The sequence below is a fragment of the Rhinopithecus roxellana genome, chromosome 1 (genome assembly GCF_007565055.1).
Source record: "Rhinopithecus roxellana isolate Shanxi Qingling chromosome 1, ASM756505v1, whole genome shotgun sequence".
Lineage (NCBI taxonomy): Eukaryota > Metazoa > Chordata > Mammalia > Primates > Cercopithecidae > Rhinopithecus > Rhinopithecus roxellana.
The window spans coordinates 119,864,593-119,884,541 of NC_044549.1; the positions used below are offsets into that span (position 1 = coordinate 119,864,593).

General features: G+C 37.0%; 1 protein-coding gene across 1 annotated transcript in view; it reads left to right on the forward strand.

The window, feature by feature from the left end:
- CRB1 (crumbs cell polarity complex component 1) overlaps window positions 1-19,949 on the forward strand; it is a 213,301-nt gene that overhangs the window by 153,714 nt on the left and 39,638 nt on the right. Inside the window, exons 6-10 of the mRNA XM_030929663.1 lie at window positions 1,688-2,644; window positions 8,125-8,672; window positions 10,112-10,277; window positions 15,375-16,281; window positions 19,228-19,356. Coding sequence (XP_030785523.1) covers window positions 1,688-2,644; window positions 8,125-8,672; window positions 10,112-10,277; window positions 15,375-16,281; window positions 19,228-19,356 — 2,707 coding nt within the window. The remainder of the gene's footprint in view (window positions 1-1,687; window positions 2,645-8,124; window positions 8,673-10,111; window positions 10,278-15,374; window positions 16,282-19,227; window positions 19,357-19,949) is intronic.

Consider the following 19,949-nt stretch of genomic DNA (forward strand, 5'->3'; position numbering starts at 1 on the left):
ACAATAAATGAGAATACACTAAATTATTAATTAAAAAACAGTGTGTACGATTGGATTTTTTTTTTTTTTTTTTTTTTTTTTTTTTTTTTTTTTTTTTTTGAGACAAGAGTCTTGCTTTGTCGCCCAGGCTGGAGAGCAGTGGCGTGATCTTGGCTCACTGCAGTCTTCACCTCCTGAGTTCAAGAGATTGTCCTGCCTCAGCTTTCAGAGTAGCTGGGATTACAGGCATGCGCCACCATGCTTGGCAAATTTTTGTATTTTTAATAAAGATAGGATTTCACCGTGTTGGCCAGGCTGATCTGAAACTCCTGGCCTCAAGCAGGCCGCCCGACTAGGCCTCCTGGGATTACAGGTGTGAGCTACCAAGCATGGCCAGGTTGGATTTTTAAAACTTACCTAATTTAGGCCAGGTGTGGTGGCTCGCGCCTATAATCCCAGCACTTTGGGAGGCCGAGGCGAGTGGATCATGAGGTCAGGAGATCGAGACCATCCTGGCTAACATGGTGAAACCCCGTCTCTACAAAAAAAAAAAAAAAATTAGCCAGGCGTGGTGACAGGCACCTGTAGTCCCAGCTATTCAGGAGACTGAGGCAGGAGAATGGCGTGAACCTGGGAGGCAGAGCTTGCAGTGAGCCAAGATTGCACTACTGCACTCCAGCCTGGGCGACAGAGTGAGACACCATCTCAAAAACAAAACTAGTTAGTTTGGGTCTGATGGTAAAAGTGCTTTGGAATTTAGACTTCGCTCTTTCTACACCTCAATTTATTCTGTGAAAGTGAACTAAAAATATCTGCTTTGAAAACCTCAGAAAATTGTAGTGAGCGCAAATATAATAATTTGAATGAAGATGTTGGGGAAACCATAAAGTCCTATGCATATGTCAATTTTTATTGGTACTCTTTGTCCATCTGAATCTCCCTCGAAAAGCAACAGCCATCCCCTTTAAAAGGTGTTATACTTCTTCATGTTACTTTTTTTTAAATGAATTCTAATAATTTCCTAATTAGATATCTTTTTTAACTTGGAATCAGAAAATAAAAATAGAAAGTGAAGTTAAAATAATAAACAGGAAAGGAGCTTGTTATGGTGTAGACATCATGATTTACACTAGCATTGTAGGGAAAGAGGAAATGGGGACTTCCATTCACCTTAGAAGCCCTTCATGGTGAGAGTTGTTTGGACTATTTATATTTCTGGCAAACTTTTAGGAATTATGGGGAAATATAAACAAGATATAAGGCAAAATCACTGTTTCCAAGTAGAATAGAGTGAAATCTACAGCCAAGGACAGAATATACAATGTCTGAGAAAAAAGTCCCGAAATAAATAAATGGTATCTTGCATCAGTGCCAAGAGCGATCTTTTTTCTCTTTTTTGTTTGTATGATATTCGGTGCTGCATGTATATCTGACAATGATAGTTGGAATCAATCACAGTGTTTGGCAAATTATCTATTCCTAGAGGAAGAATACAAAGCCTGCCATGACTGCATCTTTTTTCTTCACGACACATGTGGAATATAGACTTGATTTTACTTTCCCTTAATAACTGTTTACATTTTACTCCATTACAGTTCTAAATCTGAGCTATCCATGCACTTCTGCAAGATTATACATGCAAATTATGTGAAACTTCTATTTTTGATATGAATATATCTAATTTTAACCCTTTTTTATTATTTAACAGGAATCCACTGTGAAGAAGACGTCAATGAATGTTCTTCAAACCCTTGCCAAAATGGTGGTACTTGTGAGAACTTGCCTGGGAATTATACTTGCCATTGCCCATTTGATAACCTTTCCAGAACTTTTTATGGAGGAAGGGACTGTTCTGATATTCTCCTGGGCTGTACCCATCAGCAATGCCTAAATAATGGAATATGCATCCCTCACTTCCAAGATGGCCAGCATGGATTCAGCTGCCTGTGTCCATCTGGCTACACCGGGTCCCTGTGTGAAATCGCAACCACGCTTTCATTTGAGGGCGATGGTTTCCTGTGGGTCAAAACTGGCTCAGTGACAACCAAGGGCTCAGTTTGTAATATAGCCCTCAGGTTTCAGACTGTTCAGCCAATGGCTCTTCTACTTTTCCGAGGCAACAGGGATGTGTTTGTGAAGCTGGAGCTGCTAAGTGGCTACATTCACTTATCAATTCAGGTCAACAATCAGCCAAAGGTGCTTCTGTACATTTCCCGTAATACCAGCGACGGAGAGTGGCATTTCGTGGAGGTAATATTTGCAGAGGCTGTGACCCTTACCTTGATGGATGACTCCTGTAAGGAGAAATGCATCTCGAAAGCTCCTTCTCCACTTGAAAGTGATCAATCAATATGTGTTTTTCAGAACTCCTTTTTGGGTGGTTTACCAGTGGGGACAACCAGCGATGGTGTTGGTCTACTTAACTTCTATAATATACCATCCACACCTTCGTTTGTAGGCTGTCTCCAAGACATTACAATTGATTGGAATCACATTACCCTGGAGAACATCTCGTCTGGCTCATCATTAAATGTCAAGGCAGGCTGTGTGAGAAAGGATTGGTGTGAAAGCCAACCTTGTCAAAGCAGAGGACGCTGCATCAACTTGTGGCTGAGTTACCAGTGTGACTGCCACAGGCCCTATAAAGGCCCCAACTGTCTGAGAGGTGAGAGAAAGCTGACTGCTATGGCTGGGAGTGCCGTGCCTCAGAGCAGAGCAGAAACAGCACAAACAGCCACACTGCTTCTGCCTGCTATGAAACATAATGACCCCACAGGACTTTTGCTGCTGGTTGCCCACTGATGAGAAAGAAAAGAAGAGGGCAGTGATTTGCATTAATTAATTTTGAGTGGATTCATAGGACATAAGTTTCACTCATACAGAGAAGTAAAAAAAAAAAACAGATAGCTCCTTTCCAAAGAGGTTTTCATCTTTGTGTTTGTAAAATGCTCTTGCAATTTTACCATTGGTTGCATATCAGAAATGTATGTAAATCTTATTTGAAAGAGAAATAATTCTTTTGAAAAAAGGGACCCTTAGACATAAAATTTGTCAGTGCCACATACTAGCATGATATCTTGTGCATAGCAAATTCTCGGTAAATATTCATTTCCTTGCTCTCCTTGCTATGCAATTTACATATGCTCCAAAATCATAATTAAGCATAGCGTTTTTATAAAATACCAATTTTATTCAAAGGTATCTTTTCCAAGGCTGCCCTGGAGAAGACATAATATACTAGGTGTCTTAAGAAAAACAAAGAAAAGAAAATGTGGAAAGTAACAATAGTAGAACTTGGTAGATGCCATAAACTAATTGATCTAATTTCTCTAGTAAACCACAGTTTGAAAAGTATTTCAAAATCCTTAACTTCCAACATTGTTCTAGAGATTGCTGTTGATAGTGATCAATACATACCTGTTTCTTTTTATTATTATTATCATACATTGAAAAAGTCTGAGATGTAATTGTAACAGACTGCTTTGAAGTTCAGCTGTAATTTACCCCAAGATTTTAGAGTAACTTGAAGTAGGACAACATCTGGTAAGTAGTCTTCTCTGCTTTATATGAAGTAAAATTAAAACCAGTCTTAGCCTATACTCTATTCCATGTTCAAATGTCTAAGAATTATTAGAAACTACTCAAGGGTTTCCCCCTGACCACAATATTCATTACAAATCATGGACCTGTTTGACAATGAAGTATGGCATCTACTAGCTATACGTAATATTTTAAGTAGAATGGCAAGTTGTTTTGTGATTTTTTTAAGGAGAAAAAGGGAAATTATGCTGAGGCAATGTTCACTTTTTGAAGAAAAATTTAATTGACCTAAGGCAATATTTTTACTACATATACAAAATAACAAACAGATGCTGACTCATTTTGACTGGCTTCCAGATGCAGTGACCCATAAGGTTAATACTGACCATGGTGATGTTAACTGTCCTAAGTAAATAGATTCAAGAGATGCCAGTCCAGTGGGTTCTGGTTTTCTTTATTTTATCCAACTTGGAAAACCATGAACTTTTCAAACCAAGTTCCTGAATTGGTTACCCTTCCCCCGCTTCTCCCAGTTTCCTTATACTCCAACATTATTTGAAACTGTTTAACCCTCATGAAAATGTTTGACTTCAAAAGATCACTTTACAGAGAGAGAGAGAGAGTTCTGTAAAATCTTTTCTTTCTGAAAATTCTTGGTATAAATTTAAGGAAAATTATATTTTTCATATCACCTCCTCATTAGAAAATTAAAATATTCTGTATTTTCTGTTATCTAGAAGGAATGTTTCCTGGAGAGTTTACTCCCACTACAAACAATGCTTTTAAGCAGTAATGAGAACATGGAGTCTTTCTGCTACTGTACATGTATATTCAAGAGGAAGGAGACATACTAAAAAGCACAAAGGCAAACTTCAGCCCATTCATGACTTGCACTCATATTTGCCTCAATGTTTTCCAACCATGGTATACGCTGTAATGAACAAGGAGACTGCATAGAGGATTTGGTGGCTGACTAAACACAAAAGACATAGTGATTTCCAATATCTCAAGGTTGATCTTTTTAAAATAATCTAATTTATCCACAGAAAGATTGCTGAAAAGGATTTAACTAAGCTTAGTTTACAGAAGTGTCCATAAGGTTCTCTCAACATATCTTGTGTTGACTGTTTGTAAGAACATGGAGCGTTCCAGATATTACTACTCAGAATAAATGACATCACCTACCTCTTGCTCTCTGGCAAATATTTGACTTACAAAAGCAGTTTGCATGTCTCTTCTCTTCAGCCATATACCTAGATTTTGAGAATTTTATTCTCTTAGAATTATAGTTTCCTAGATATAGAAAAGGCTTCATTCTATGACGGAATTTTTAGCACAATTGTACCTGCCAAATGTAGTGGCTCAAATCTGTGCTTAAACACCTTCAGGAATAGAGAGATCACTCACTCCACCTTGCCAAAAATTGCCCAAAAGTTATTTCCTTATATTGAAATAAAATGATTTGCCTGTAGCTTTCCTTCATTGACCATGTTGCAATTCTGGAAGACATGCAAATGAAAATCTCAACTTGCCTGCTACTTCAGAATACTTAATATCTGAAGAAAGGTATCTTCGGCCATCTAAGCCATCACTTCTATTCGGGCTAAACTTCCTGTTTCTTCTAATGTTTGCCATATGACATAGTTTCCCACACTTCATCAGCTGCTTGCAGGTTTTGGAATATATTTGCTGCTTTGTATTCCTTCTAAGATGTGATGTCTGTATGTCCTTGATGATACAGTGACACAAGGCCACAACCTCCCTTATTCTAGAAAATGTGCTTATGTTTTTCAGCTTAATACAACATTGACTTTTTGGCAGCCACACTTCATGATTGCATCACTTTGTATCATTGTCACTCACAATGCCACATAGTCCTGTTTCTCCTACTCTAAAATTATAAAGCACATTTAGATCGAAGTGGCTCTTATTTATTCTTGTTAAATTTCATCTTGTTGTGTTCCATCAATCATTAAAGCTTGTCAAAATTGTTTTTCATCTGTATATGTTGTCCCTCTTCATAACATGTCAACCAGTAGTATGAGAATCACCCTTCCAAATCTACAGCCAGGTCATACATGTCTTCAGGTGTTTCTAAAATCATGTAGCAAATCGCACATGCTGACTAGTTGCTTGTGATTTCTGAGGAATAGGATTGCTGAAGAGTCAGGCTTCTGAGAAAAAAAAAATAGTCTGCATTTTGGCTTTTAATCCGGATCCACAAAGTGATGCTGAAGGCATCCTGGGATGACCAGCAGGCACCCCGCTACCCCTGAGGTTGAGTGATTCTGGGCATATCTTCAAACCTCAGGGGCTTCAAGGGCCAAATTTTCTTATTAAGCATTTTATCTCATATGAAAGTGCTGCAGTGTATTCAGAGATGTTAACCTCTTCAAAGGGGTTATTTTATCTAACAGTACACTTTTGAAAGCTACCGGTAGTTGCCTGGAGCAGGTGGTCTCCAAATGCAGATTCAAAATGCAATGTTCCTGTAGGAAATCAAGTCAGAGTTCTGAAAATATAGCCTTTTATGCAGAAGATCTTCAAACACAGGTGATTGTCTAAGCAAGTTTTACTATAGTTCAGCTAAACTAAAATGTGTCTTACCTTTGCCCAAACTTCAACTGAGCCATATGATGACATTTAGACATGCTGAAATATGCTCTTTTTGTCTGGTTAGTATTGGGATATAAAATCTTGAGGACAGCAATATCTTGAATAAAGTACTCTTGTCATGTTATCAATGCTTTCTAGATTGCAAAATCAATAGTCAATTTTCAGTCGCCATCTTACTTAATTTCTCAATACCAGTTAACACAATTAAACACTCCCTCCTCCTGAAAACCTATTTTCTCACTAGGCTTATGGTCCACCACTCTGCCTTGGTTCTCCTCTTACCTTACTGGCTACTCCTGCATCATTTCCTTTACCTCCACTTTTCTAATGCCCAAGGGCTTACTTCTTGGACCTCTTGTTTTCTCTCTATATACCCACTCTCTTGGTGATCTCATCCAGTCTTGTGGCTCTAAATATCTAATATGGTTTGGATGTTTGACCCCTCCAAATCTCATGTTGAAAAGTCATTCCCAATTGGGGCCAATGGGAGGTGATATATACTAACAAATCCCACATTATCAGAACATCCTGCCTGAACCTCTGTATCAACTACCCATTAGTCACTTCTGCTTGGAAATCCAAAACGGCATCTCAAATTTAATATGGACTCCCACCTCACCCAAAAAATCTGTTCCTCCAATTTTCTTCCCTATCTCTGCAAATGGAAACTCCATGCTTCCAGTTGCTTAGGCCAAAAACCTTAGAGATGGCTCCAGAAAATTCTGTTGTGTCTACCTTCAAAATATTTTGAAAATCTGACCACTTTTCACCACTTTCACATTACCACTGATCCAAGCCATCATCATTTCTCTCTTGAGTTACTACAGTAATGTAGTATAACATTGGGCTTTTGCTCAAATATCACTTTCTCAGAGAGTTCCTCCCTGATTGTTCTATTTAAAATTACAGTTCCATCCCTCCAAATCTCCCTATTCCCTTTCTCTACCTGACATTTTGTACTAAAGGATTTCTCACCATCTGATATATTATACAGTTTGCTTCCTTATCTGTATCTGGTGTCTTTCCTCCAACTAGAATGTAAGCTTTGTGAGGATGGGAAGTTTTCTTCCTACCATATCACCCATATTTTACAAGGTCAGTTTTTATTGTTATATATCTCAAGAGTTTTCTTGAGGCGATGCACATCAATACCATTGCCACATATGAGCATCAATAACTCCTCTGACTGCAGGAAATGCTGGGTGGGTTTCATACTCAGCTTTGCCCCTACTTCTCTGTTTCCTGTGCCTCTCCTACTCCCAACCAGGACCACAGAAGAAAAGGTCCTTCTTTTTCCTTGCTCAACTGCCCTGCCGCTTATGTGAGATGTCATCCCAAGAGAAGAGTTAATCATCTAATTCTTGATTTATGTTGTCCCAATTTATGTTATTTACAGATTAAAAACCTAAAGTTTAGAAAGGTTATGTAACTAGCCTAAATCACATGTTAATAGAGACCTGGGACAAATACAGTCCAGGCTCTAATAAATTTCTTTACAAAGAATAGTTATGTTTAATGACATGTTTGCTTCAGCATGCCTCTAAGTAGCAAAGATTATGACTGCCTGCACAGTCCGCTTGCAGAGGTTGCATGAATTCCTCTTGTCTGAAAATTTCTTCCACCAAGTTGGAGTACAGTAGTGTCTGATATACCACCATTAAGGTCCATATTTTAGGGCAACGAAGGGAAGATTCTTTAGTTTATCAGTGCAGAGAGCTTTTTGGTTTGTTTTGTGATCAATGGGCCTCAAGTGTAAACGACAAACCAAACGATAGTTATTTTAGGGATAAAGTGTACTCAGAAGTCCAGAAAGAGGCCAAATCATTATTCTATTGAGTAAACCTGTCCTGAACTTTAAAAGTTGTGTATGAGTGTGTGTGTGTGTTTGCATGTGTGTTTGTGAAATGTATAATTCTCATCTTCCATCCCTTCTGTCTTTTGAGCCTTAAGATGTTTCTTTTTCTTTTTTTCTCCTCCTCTATTTTGAAGAGTTTGTGGCAGGCAGATTTGGCCAGGATGACTCCACTGGATATGTTGTCTTTACTCTTGATGAGAGCTATGGAGACACCGTCAGCCTCTCCATGTTTGTCCGAACACTTCAACCATCGGGCTTACTTCTAGCTTTGGAAAACAGCACTTATCAATATATCCGTGTCTGGCTAGAGCACGGCAGACTAGCAATGCTGACTCCAAACTCTCCCAAATTTGTAGTAAAATTTGTTCTTAATGATGGAAATGTCCACTTGATATCTTTGAAAATCAAGCCAAATAAAATTGAACTGTATCAATCTTCACAAAACCTAGGATTTATTTCTGCTTCTACATGGAAAATCCAAAAGGGAGATGTGATCTACATTGGTGGCCTACCTGACAAGCAGGAGACTGAACTTAATGGTGGATTCTTCAAAGGCTGTATCCAAGATGTAAGACTAAACAACCAAAATCTGGAATTCTTTCCAAATTCAACAAATGATGCATCTCTCAATCCAGTTCTTGTCAATGTAACCCAAGGCTGTCCTGGAGACAACAGCTGCAAGGTAATGATTACTCATACAAACTAGGTATATAATATATGTTAAACTTTTATTTTATTAAAAAGATAACTTATTGAAACCATTCTTTCTATATAAAGATGATGTTACTGACCCACCATTATAGAATGATATTTCATCTATATTTTTCCAACAAGACTGTGAAATTTACATTGAGGCATAGAAATGTGGCCTTGATCTTATTGGCATCACGATCCATTTAATTAACCAAAATAACTTCAGCTATAGGCTTCTCTCACCCTCACAAAATCAAATTACTTAAGTATAATAATATTTCAATTCCTAAACTCCTAATGGCTCCCCAGAGGTTTAACTGAATTAACTCTTTTTGGATGATATTGTTAACTCTATTTTAAATGCCCAGCTACTATTGTTTTGAACTTTTATTAAGTCAGCAACAACAAGAGAAATCTGAGAGGTAATTTCCTTCTGGTAGTTGAAATCCTCTGAAATATAATTTCTCAAAGCCCATGCTTTACTTTAAATATTCTATGTACTCTTCTAAGAGCTTCTTAAATACGAGAACTTGTCAGCTCTGCATGACCTTTCAAAGGGAAAAAAGGAAATGCATTTCTATGTGTTGAACATTTGTTGAGCTACAACTATGGCCCTACACTAAGCTTGGTTCTAAATATACACAAATGAATTCTTGTAACATTGTTATGCAACATTTTCAATGAACTAGGCAGCATTTTACATAGCTTAATCCATTTAGTTCTATTGAAGGACTACAGTGGAAAGCAGGCATTGTTGTCCCAATTTATGTTATTTACAGATAAAGTAACTGAAGTTTAGAAAGGTTATATAATTAGCCTAAATCATATGTTAATAGTAGACCCGGGACAAACACAGTCCATGCTCTAATAAATTTCTTTTTAAATACCTTCATTTTGAATACTTTTTGTGAGCGAGCTTGTGAAAACTCAAATAATAAACTATGTCTGTGATTCAGAGGCAGATCAGTGTGGGAAGGGCAATCACTGAGTTGGGATCCAGAGGACCTAGGTACCAAGTTTCACTGTTTCGCTTCTGTATAGGATCTTGGGCAACTGGAAACACCTTCTTTTTATCATCTGTAAAACCAGGAGTAAGAATCCCTTCCTCAAATGATAATTAGTGCATGTGAAAAGTGTCTGGTAATTTGTAAATTACAGAGGACGCTGCTATACTTGAAAAATCCTCCTTGTGCTATAGATCAATTTTATATCTTTTTTCTCTCTGCCACCACTCTGCTCTTTCAGAAAGCAGTTGGTAATGGCAGTAGTCATTTCATTCTATTTAGTTAACAATGGATATTAAAAGTTTAAAATGTAGAGATGCGGGGAAATTAGCATTTTAAAAATAACAGATACATGGTCTCACCTTCAACATTTTTCTATTTGGTTGCCAGTGCTTTTTACACCTTTGATTTATTTTCTGCTCAGTCCAACCCCTGTCGCAATGGAGGTGTTTGCCATTCCCTGTGGGATGACTTCTCCTGTTCCTGTCCTGCCCACACGAGTGGGAAAGCCTGTGAGGAGGTTCAGTGGTGTGGATTCAGCCCGTGTCCTCACGAAGCCCAGTGCCAGCCGGTGCTTCAAGGATTTGAATGTACGTAGAGTTCAAACCTATCATCTCGCCAGTTAAATTGGGACATTTGAGTTGTTCCGAGAGCAAACACAGAAAAAGAGTATAGACAAAGTCAGCTTATTAAATTAATCTATGGTTGTTTCCCCTATGTGAGTAGGCTAATGAACCTGACTGGCCTCTTGCCTCATCCTGCCTTTGGTGGGTGTCTGGATAGGAAATGGAGGTCACAGCAACACTAAACCTAGATGCTTAATCATTTAAAGCTGATTTCCTAAAGAAGAATTAACAAGGTAATATTTGACTTTCCTTCCCTCATTACTGGGAACACAGAATAAATATGTGCGTGTTACACATTGTCATTTATTAACTATGAGGCCTCAGGCAATTCATGTGATCTCCATCATCGAAAGCTTCCTCACCTGTAAAACAGAGAGAACAATTTCTACTTTTTTGGTTTCTTTGTGATGATTCTGTGACCTTATGTGTAAATAAACATGTTAGGCACTCAGTGTTTGCTATGAGACTTTCCCTCATTGTGAAAGGTTTTCCTGTCTATCTTCTGCATTACAAAACACACGTTTCCAAATGTTAGCAATGAATACTATACAGTATTCACAATTTTGACATATCCACCCACTAACTATACTGTTATTTATATTCTGTCTTCTCACCTACTTCAAATAATGCACAGTCCAGTCTATAGCCAACCCTCTATGTTTGCACTGAATTCTAATTTCTTCCCCTTATTCAAAGATTGTGCTCCTAAAATTTTCTCTCACACACCAGTATCAATTTTTCCATCACTACAAAAAATTTCCTTTGACACTCCCTCACTCCTGTTCCTACCAGCTACCATCCCACTTCTCTGCCTTAAAAAATAGGGAGAAGAAAAACCCTCTAACGTGTTGTCCGCAATATGCTGCCAACCTTATCACTCCATTCTCCCTTTTACACCATACAGTCAGGCCCACACACCACCACCTCCCTCCTGAACTCTGTTAACCCAGAGATTCACAGGTCACCTTTGTCACTTCATTCAGGTTTCTATATAAACATCCTCCAACTTGGCTTTGTTTTTATTAATATCTCTTATTGTTCCTTGATATTTTGTTACATGTGCATTGATATATTTGTCTATGATCTCTTTCATCATGAGAATATAAGTTTCACAAGGCAAGAAAATTTTCTATGTTGTTTCTTGCTAGTAAATATTTGTTAAATAAATTGATATTATTTTCTTCAAATTTGCTTAATATTTTCTCTTAACTACTGTGGACATTAAGTACATTATATACTTACTATAAAAAAAAAAAATACGTGCAGGATGCTGGATGCACACCTATAATCCCAGCACTTTAGGAGGCAGAAGTGGGAGGAGTGCTTGAGCCCAAGAATTTGAGTCTGCAGTAAGCCAGGATCACACCACTGCACTCCAGCCTGGGCAATAAAACAAGACCCTGTCTCAAAAAATAATAATAATAAAAATAAAAATACTGCACTAATATAATGGAATGGAACTAGAGGATAGTTTGGCTTAAGGTCAGTAGCAAAGACATACTATCTAGACTGGGCCCCCAAGTAACTGAGAAAAAGAGAAAAATGTATTTACTTTTATGTTTCTATACTTCAAAATCATATTATTTAAAAGACCTGTGTGAAATACATTACACTGTATGTACACTTGGGGAAGTTTTCTAGAAAAATATGTGTACTTTTATGTTTCATATTTAAGAAATATGTACTACACATGTATAGAAAACATGATGACTTGGCATAAAGAATGTAAATTGGTTTTTAATGAGGCACAAAATTTTAAATGATACTTTTTCATTATTCTACTTCTTCAATTATTCTAAAATAATTTATTAATTATTAGTTTTACTGTTGATCTTTTGATAGAAATACTAAAGTTGTTAGTCTCAGCTGTGTTCTACCTGATGTCTGAATCGTTTTGAATATTTTCACAGGAAAAAGGAATAGAATTTCTAAAAACAGTAGCAGCCCCAAAACAACAGCCCTGATTCACACTGCTCTGCAATCTACACATCAAGCTATTTAGGAGCTGGACAAATGTGTCAGAAAGAAGTGAAGTGAACCTTTACTGCTACAACATTGCAGATAGCAAAACAGTAGTAAGTCCGGCTCTGACACACCCAAAAAGTCCCAGTAGCATTTTTAAAGTATAGCTTAACTTAGTGAAGAGAGAAAACATAAATAAATAGGAGGTGTACAACAGGAATTATAAATCAATTTTCTAATTGACAGCTATTAACCCAGAATTCACTTTTACTACTCTGTGTAATTTTAATTTTATGTGATCTTATGACCCTATTATATTTTCTTTCCAAGGAAAATATATTGAAAAGATTAAGTCTAATGGAACAAGATACTCTTGAGAGTACAGCTGATACATTACCCTGAGTTTGCCTTTAGGACTTTAATCATCTCTATCTCCGTGTCCTACCAAGATTTAAACATTTACAACTCACCTTAATTATAGGTGTGTTTATTATGGCAAAGTTCCCCAAAGAAAAGGCGAAGTACAAAAGTGGTTATGTATATCGTGGTTTTTACCCAGATCAGAAGACATGATTTCAATGTGCTCAGCAGAGTTAATAAATATATTTATATAGCATTATAGACCATAGTCTTCATTTCAGAGTTGGAGAATTAATGAGATTTTTTTCATTTTAACATTTACTTAAAAACATATAATGAAACACTTGTTGCTCTTTTTTTCCCTAAATTACCAACTCCAAACCTGGTTGAAAACACACACACACACACACACACACACACACACACACACACAGAGTAAAAAACAATAAGATCCAGGGAATTGACTTACTTAAGTCAAATAATACACTTGAATGATACACTGAAATTTTCTCCTGCCGTGATTTCTAATCATTATCTCACTTTTCAGGATACAGGATGAAGTTATTTTCATAGAGTATTCATTTAATTATGTTTGCTGAGCACCTACTATACATCAGGGACACACAGGCATAGGCATAGGGATTTAGTGATAACCTAGACAGAGAAGATCCTTGGTTTCATAAAGCTTATGTCCTAGTGCAGAAAGACAGTCAAGGAACAAGTAAACAAATAAACATAATTTTAAGTGGAATGGGAACCATGAAGAAAATTAAGCATAGACAGTGAATGCAGGGAGGCAGTTTTTTTTAACTCGGATAGTCAGGGAAAGCTTCTCAGAGGAGGCGACATTTGAGGAGATATTAACACAAAGAAGAGCCAAGTATAAGAAGATCTGGGGAAATAGTATTCCAGGTATAAGTAACAGCAAGCGTAGACGGCCTGCTTTGGGAACAAGCTTGGTGTATCTTCATTGAATAGCGAAAAACTGTGGCTGGGTCATGTTAATGAAGAAGGGAGTGGTGGGAATTGGAATTGGACAGTTAATCAGAAGTCAGATCATGTAGATGCTTTTTTTAACATGGCAAAATTTTGTCATGAATTTTTTTTTTAAAAGAGAGACAGAGTCTTACGTTGCCCAGGATGGTCTCAAACTGCTGACTTCAAGCTATCTACCCTCCTCAGCCTCCCAGATAGCTGAGATTACACCCACAACTGGCTCAGATCATGTACACTCTTGTAGTTATGTTTAGAATTTAGGATTTCTTTTTAGATGTGATGCTAACTAATGGAGCTTGACTAAGGAGTGGTTGTTATATTGATCTGCAGAGCAGCAGAAGCAGGGACACTAAGAAGTAATTAGTCTTAATGAAAGATGATGGTGGTTGGGTGTAGCACCTGATAATGTAATCATACTGTTTTCAGGTCATTTGCTACTGAAAAGTGTGATACAATAAGAATAGATAATTGGCCACTGCATTGAGTAACGTAGAGGTCATTCATTGTAACCATGAACGAGGTTTTAGTGAAGTGACTGGTACAAAAGCTTGAGTGGCATATATAAAAGAGAAAATGAGGAATGATAAAGTGAGACAATGGGGATATAAAACTATTAGAAGTTTTGCTGGTAAAGAAAATCGACAAAAAAGCAGCAGGATTGGGGGATGTCAGGGTACTGTTTTGTATGTATTTTTGTTTTTTAAGATTAAAGCAATTGCACATATTTGTATATCAATGGGAAACAGCAAAATGGAAGAGGAAATGATGATGAAGGAAAGAAAAAGATTGCATAGAGGAATAATATGTTTAAAAGGTGAAAATCAGTAGGACCCAGGGCATAACTGGTAGAGTTGACGTTGGTGGGAATACAGACAGTACATCTATTACAGCAGGATACAATACAGTGTGGATCCAAATAATATTGGGTTTACAGATTTGATGGATATCTGAGGTAGCTCTGTTTTCTCAAGAAAATATTATGTGAGATCATAAGCTGAGATAGAATTCTGTATTTTAAGAGAGAGAACAAGTTGCTCCCTAATCATCTTGTAGTATGGGGAAAAAAGTTTGTAATAGAGAAATGCAATAGGATTGCCCAAAGTGCTGTGCTCACATATAGTGGGAGAGCAATTGATATGGTTGTATATGAAAGTACTTGGGTATAGATACAGAATTTGCAGCTTGTTAAATAACTGGAGTTTTACCAGGTAAATAAATCAGTCATTTGAAATGCGACTTTTAACTGCCTACTCTTCAGCTTAATCAGAAGCCAGACTCCACGGTTAATTTTCTGTGTCACCAAGCTAGATTTACGATTTCTTTTGGCTCAATTTATTTATGTGTAAAATGAATTATCAGTGCTTTATTTGTGGGAGCAAATGCAAAATAAAAATTGGCATGCATTAGGATTTCACTGGAAAAGAAATGTGTAGTTTTAGTTTTGGTATCAAACCATCCAGGTTTGACATTCTGGCTTTATTTATTAATTACATGACCATGAACAAAATTACTTAAATTCTGTGAGTCTCAACTTCTTCTTCCATAAAATGGGGTTAATAATAATACCTGTATTCAAAAGTTTGATATTAGGAATAATATAAAAGCAACTAGCACAGTATGTAACATGTATCAGATAGTCAATGTGCAATGTTATTAACACGATGATCATTACTATTAATAAAGGTAATTAAGCAAACTATAGATTTAATAAAGTTGCTGATTATTATCACCTTGTCTCATTAGGTATTGCAAATGCTGTTTTTAATGGACAAAGCAGTCAAATATTATTCAGAAGCAATGGGAATATTACCAGAGAACTCACCAATATCACATTTGGTTTCAGAACAAGGGATGCAAATATAATAATATTGCATGCAGAAAAAGAGCCTGAATTTCTTAATATTAGCATTCAAGATTCCAGATTATTCTTTCAATTGCAAAGTGGCAACAGCTTTTATATGCTAAGTCTGACAAGTTTGCAGTCAGTGAATGATGGCATGTGGCATGAAGTGACTCTTTCCATGACAGACCCACTGTCCCAGACCTCCAGGTGGCAAATGGAAGTGGACAACCAAACACCGTTTGTGACCAGCACAATTGCTACTGGAAGCCTCAACTTTTTGAAGGATAATACAGATATTTATGTGGGTGATGGAGCTATTGACAACATAAAGGGCCTGCAAGGGTGTCTAAGTACAATAGAAATCGGAGGCATTTATCTCTCTTACTTTGAAAATGTTGATGGTTTCACTAATAAACCTCAGGAAGAGCGATTTCTCAAAATCTCTACCAATTCAGTGGTCATTGGGTGTTTGCAATTAAGTGTCTGCAACTCCAACCCCTGCTTGCATGGAGGAAACTGTGAAGACATCTATAGCTCTTATCATTGCTCCTGTCCCTTGGGATGGTCAGGGAAACACTGTGAACTCAACATTGATGAATGCTTCTCAAATCCCTGTATCCATGGCAACTGCTCTGACAGAGTTGCAGCCTACCACTGCACATGTGAGCCTGGATACACTGGTGTGAACTGTGAAGTGGATATAGACAACTGCCAGAATCACCAGTGTGCAAATGGAGCCACCTGCATTAGTGATACTAATGGCTATTCTTGCCTCTGTTTTGGAAATTTTACAGGAAAATTTTGCAGGTGAGCATAAAGTCCATATGAAGCTTGGTCTTTGAAGCTGTACTCTGCATCACTGTTCTTGTCAAATTGGAATGCTATCTCCTTGAGGTATACATATATACTGTGCTGAACAGGGCTAACACTGGTCACTTCCATCACAACTTGGTCATGTTAAGACAGGATCTCACGTACTAGGATATTCTACAAGTCAGAAAGGTAGTGTTTAAGTCAGACTTTCAGCAAAATATTTTCTCAGTCATCTGTGTGAAAATGTGTCTCATGAACTGTAGCCCCAGGGTCTGACAGCTTCAAGGCCTTGGGAAACAAATACATTTACAATAAATGCAAAAGCTGAAATGTAGTATTGTTAGGGAAGGCGTGACTTCTATTGTTAAAATAATGCCCTGGGCTATTTCAGGCAGGTAAATACTATAAAATCCCGAAAAGAGTACATTAAAGTATACAACTGACCCTTGAGCAATGCCGGGGGTAGAGGTGCCGACGTGCAGTTGAAAATTCACATTTAACTTTTAGCTCTCCCGAAACGTAACTATCAGCCTGGTTGACCAGAATCCTTAACAATAACACAGTCAATTAACACATATTTTGTGTGTCATATTCTTCTGTCTTCTTACCATAAAGCAAGCTAGAGAAAATAAAGTGTTATTAAGAAAATCATAGGAAAGAGAAAACATATTTACTATTCATTAGCGGAAATTGATGGTCAAAGATCTTTATCCTCATTGTCTTCATGTTGATTAGGATGAAGAGGAAGAGAAGGAGTTGGTCTTACTGTCTCAGTGGTGGCAGAGGTGAAAGAAAATCCACGTATAAGTGAATTCACACCATTCAAACATGTGTTGTTCAAGGGTCAACTGTAATTTCAAAACAGTGGTATTATAATTCTCAAATATAAAATAAACATGTTTCAATTATTTTGTCATTAATTATCGAGGAAACTAGTAAGATATAAAAACTAATTCGAAGGACAAACTAAAGAATATGTATATGTATATATACAAACAAAAATGAGTGAATGAATTTACTAATAAATACAAAGCTGTTTAATATCCCATAGGGCAAGAAAACTAGTATTTGAAGTCATCTTTTCTATAGTGTGATAATCAGTTGTATGGCTCACTACAGATAAATGGATTTGCATTTTGATAAACAAGATTTTCATATTAATGTTGTTTTTTACAACTTACAGAATTGTAATATAGCTTAGCAAAGAAAATATAAGGCGCAGACCATTGCAAAAGTGGATAATCCTAGATAGTCCTTTATATAAACCCAGTACTGCATTGAAAGAATACGCAGTGATATTCTTTGCCCATTTCAAAGTATTTCACATTTTTCTACAACTACAAAAGCAGTATTTTAGTTCTTGTAACCACCTCCATTTCAGGCTATATAAACAGAGATAAGAAAGAGTATTTTTCTTCTAAGTCACATTGCTTCAGTATTTCCATGTAAGAAGTTATTATTGTTTTTACAACTTACACCGCTTTAAATTTACTAAATAATTGAGTCATTATGGGGAGGTGAGAGGGTTATTATTAACAAGTAATACATTCCAGAACTTCGGCAAGAACACCTGGAATGGGTTGGCAGCCTGTAGACATTACACTAATTCAGAGGTGGTACCTTAATTGCATGAATCTCCTGGCAAACATAACATAAGTTGTACATCTCTCCCTAACAGTTACTGTTGTTCTGAGCCTGAGAAAGCAAGGCACCGTTATAGGTGCTAAGTGTTCCCAACAGTTATCCTGCCTGTTTAAAAGCAAGAAGAATTCAGGATCAAATTCAGTACATTTCACTGTGAATTTTGACGAGTAAAATAAACACATAGACCCTAGTAAGTAGTTCTCTAGAATTCTTTCTGCCTAATTCATCAAAGTCAAGTTCTGAAAGACGAAAGCCCTCAAAAGTACCTTCTAATGAGATTCAGGAATTGTTTATTAAAACCAAGATGTATACAAAGCTTCATATTTGCATTGCTAATTGACCTCTTTCAAAGCTGGTTGACATTTTTTACTCTTTTGAAAAGTCTTTATGATATCTTCTTTTTAAAGTAGAATTGATTAGCTCTTGTGGGAAGAGACATACTTAGCATCATATAAGCTAGTCTACCCACATTAGCTGCAGCACACACAACAGGAGCAAAATTCAATTCATTTTACACTTCCTGAATATTTATTAGTTATCTGATGCCATGCACATACACAGTGGGTCAAAGGGCCTAAGCAACACTATTAAATTCTTTTTAAACATCAGTCCCTTCACACTACTAGATTTTGTCTTACAGTGAAGTTCTGCTTAACTTCTAACACTTGTTCCGCCTTTTATAAAGATTCTTTAACATGTAAAGCTTTGTTGCCATACCAGAGAGCCACACTCTGAATTCACATGCAGTTACCATCGTGTGCTATATACAAAGCTCCTGGACAGCATTTGGCTTGCATTCTTCGAAGCTATGAATTATTACATAGGGAGCAGCAAGTCTTGGCAGGGCAACTGGAGTTCAGCTCTGAAAGCCAATAGAGAAATCACATGAGTGCTTGGGTACTAGAGTGCTGTCCTTGCTTTCCTGGCCTTTGTAGAGATGCAATTTTCTTACGGCCTTTATTGATTTATTAGCAAAGCAGCAGCAAATCTAGTTATAGCAAGTTCTTTTCCAACCCAAAATTTATTGCCACCCCATGGCATAGATCTTATCTCACAAATGAAAACTGTGTAGAAATGGAAGATGTATAGCCATGCTTGTCATAGTACCCTCCAGCAGGAGCTTTTTACTGGAGAAAGCAATTCTTGTATAATGCAGCACAATTAAGCATTTGTAGCTCCTCCAGCCTGAGTACTTAATTAGCTTGGCACTGACTACATACATGAATTTATCAAAAAAGTTTTCTTGAATGAGATGAACAAGATGAACAGCTGTGGCTGTTACTTTTATCTCTCCAGACAGAGCAGATTACCCTCAACAGTCTGTGGGAATGAGGAGACAAATCTCACTTGCTACAATGGAGGCAACTGCACAGAGTTCCAGGCTGAATTAAAATGTATGTGCCGGCCAGGTTTTACTGGAGAACGGTGAGTCACATTAGAGCTTCCTAGAAGAGAACTCTGGGATAAGAATGATGGGATTACTCAAAGTTCATTTTCTCCTCTAATTTTTTATCTCAGTTCCCATAGGAAAATCTATGCTGAAATAGAGGTTCACACAGAGTGAAACAATAAAAAAGAAGAAAAACTACAATTTAGGTCAAAGGAGAGAACATTTTATTAGACAAAACTTCAAATAGGGAAAATGTTTTTTAAAAAATGTATAATGTGCTATTTTTCTTTCTTATAAGTACTTCTGAATTCATGTCTCTTTTTTTGTTACTAACTCTAATACGTGATGCAAATATGGTTGCTGTAGAAGTAAGATAAATTACAACTAAAAGATTGCCTCATAGAATTGCCTACAACCCAAAAGTATATACCTTATCCATATGATTCTACTTTTCCCAAAAAAATTCTTCAACACTTCACCTCATACAGGAATTCTTAAAATGGAGTTGGTCAATGGCTTCAGGCAATCTGTGACCTGCTGAAAATACAGGGAAATTAGAATATGTATTTGAGTGGCTAGGGGTAAGTTCAGGGGTAGAAAGAATGCATACTGAATAGTTTTTATCAGC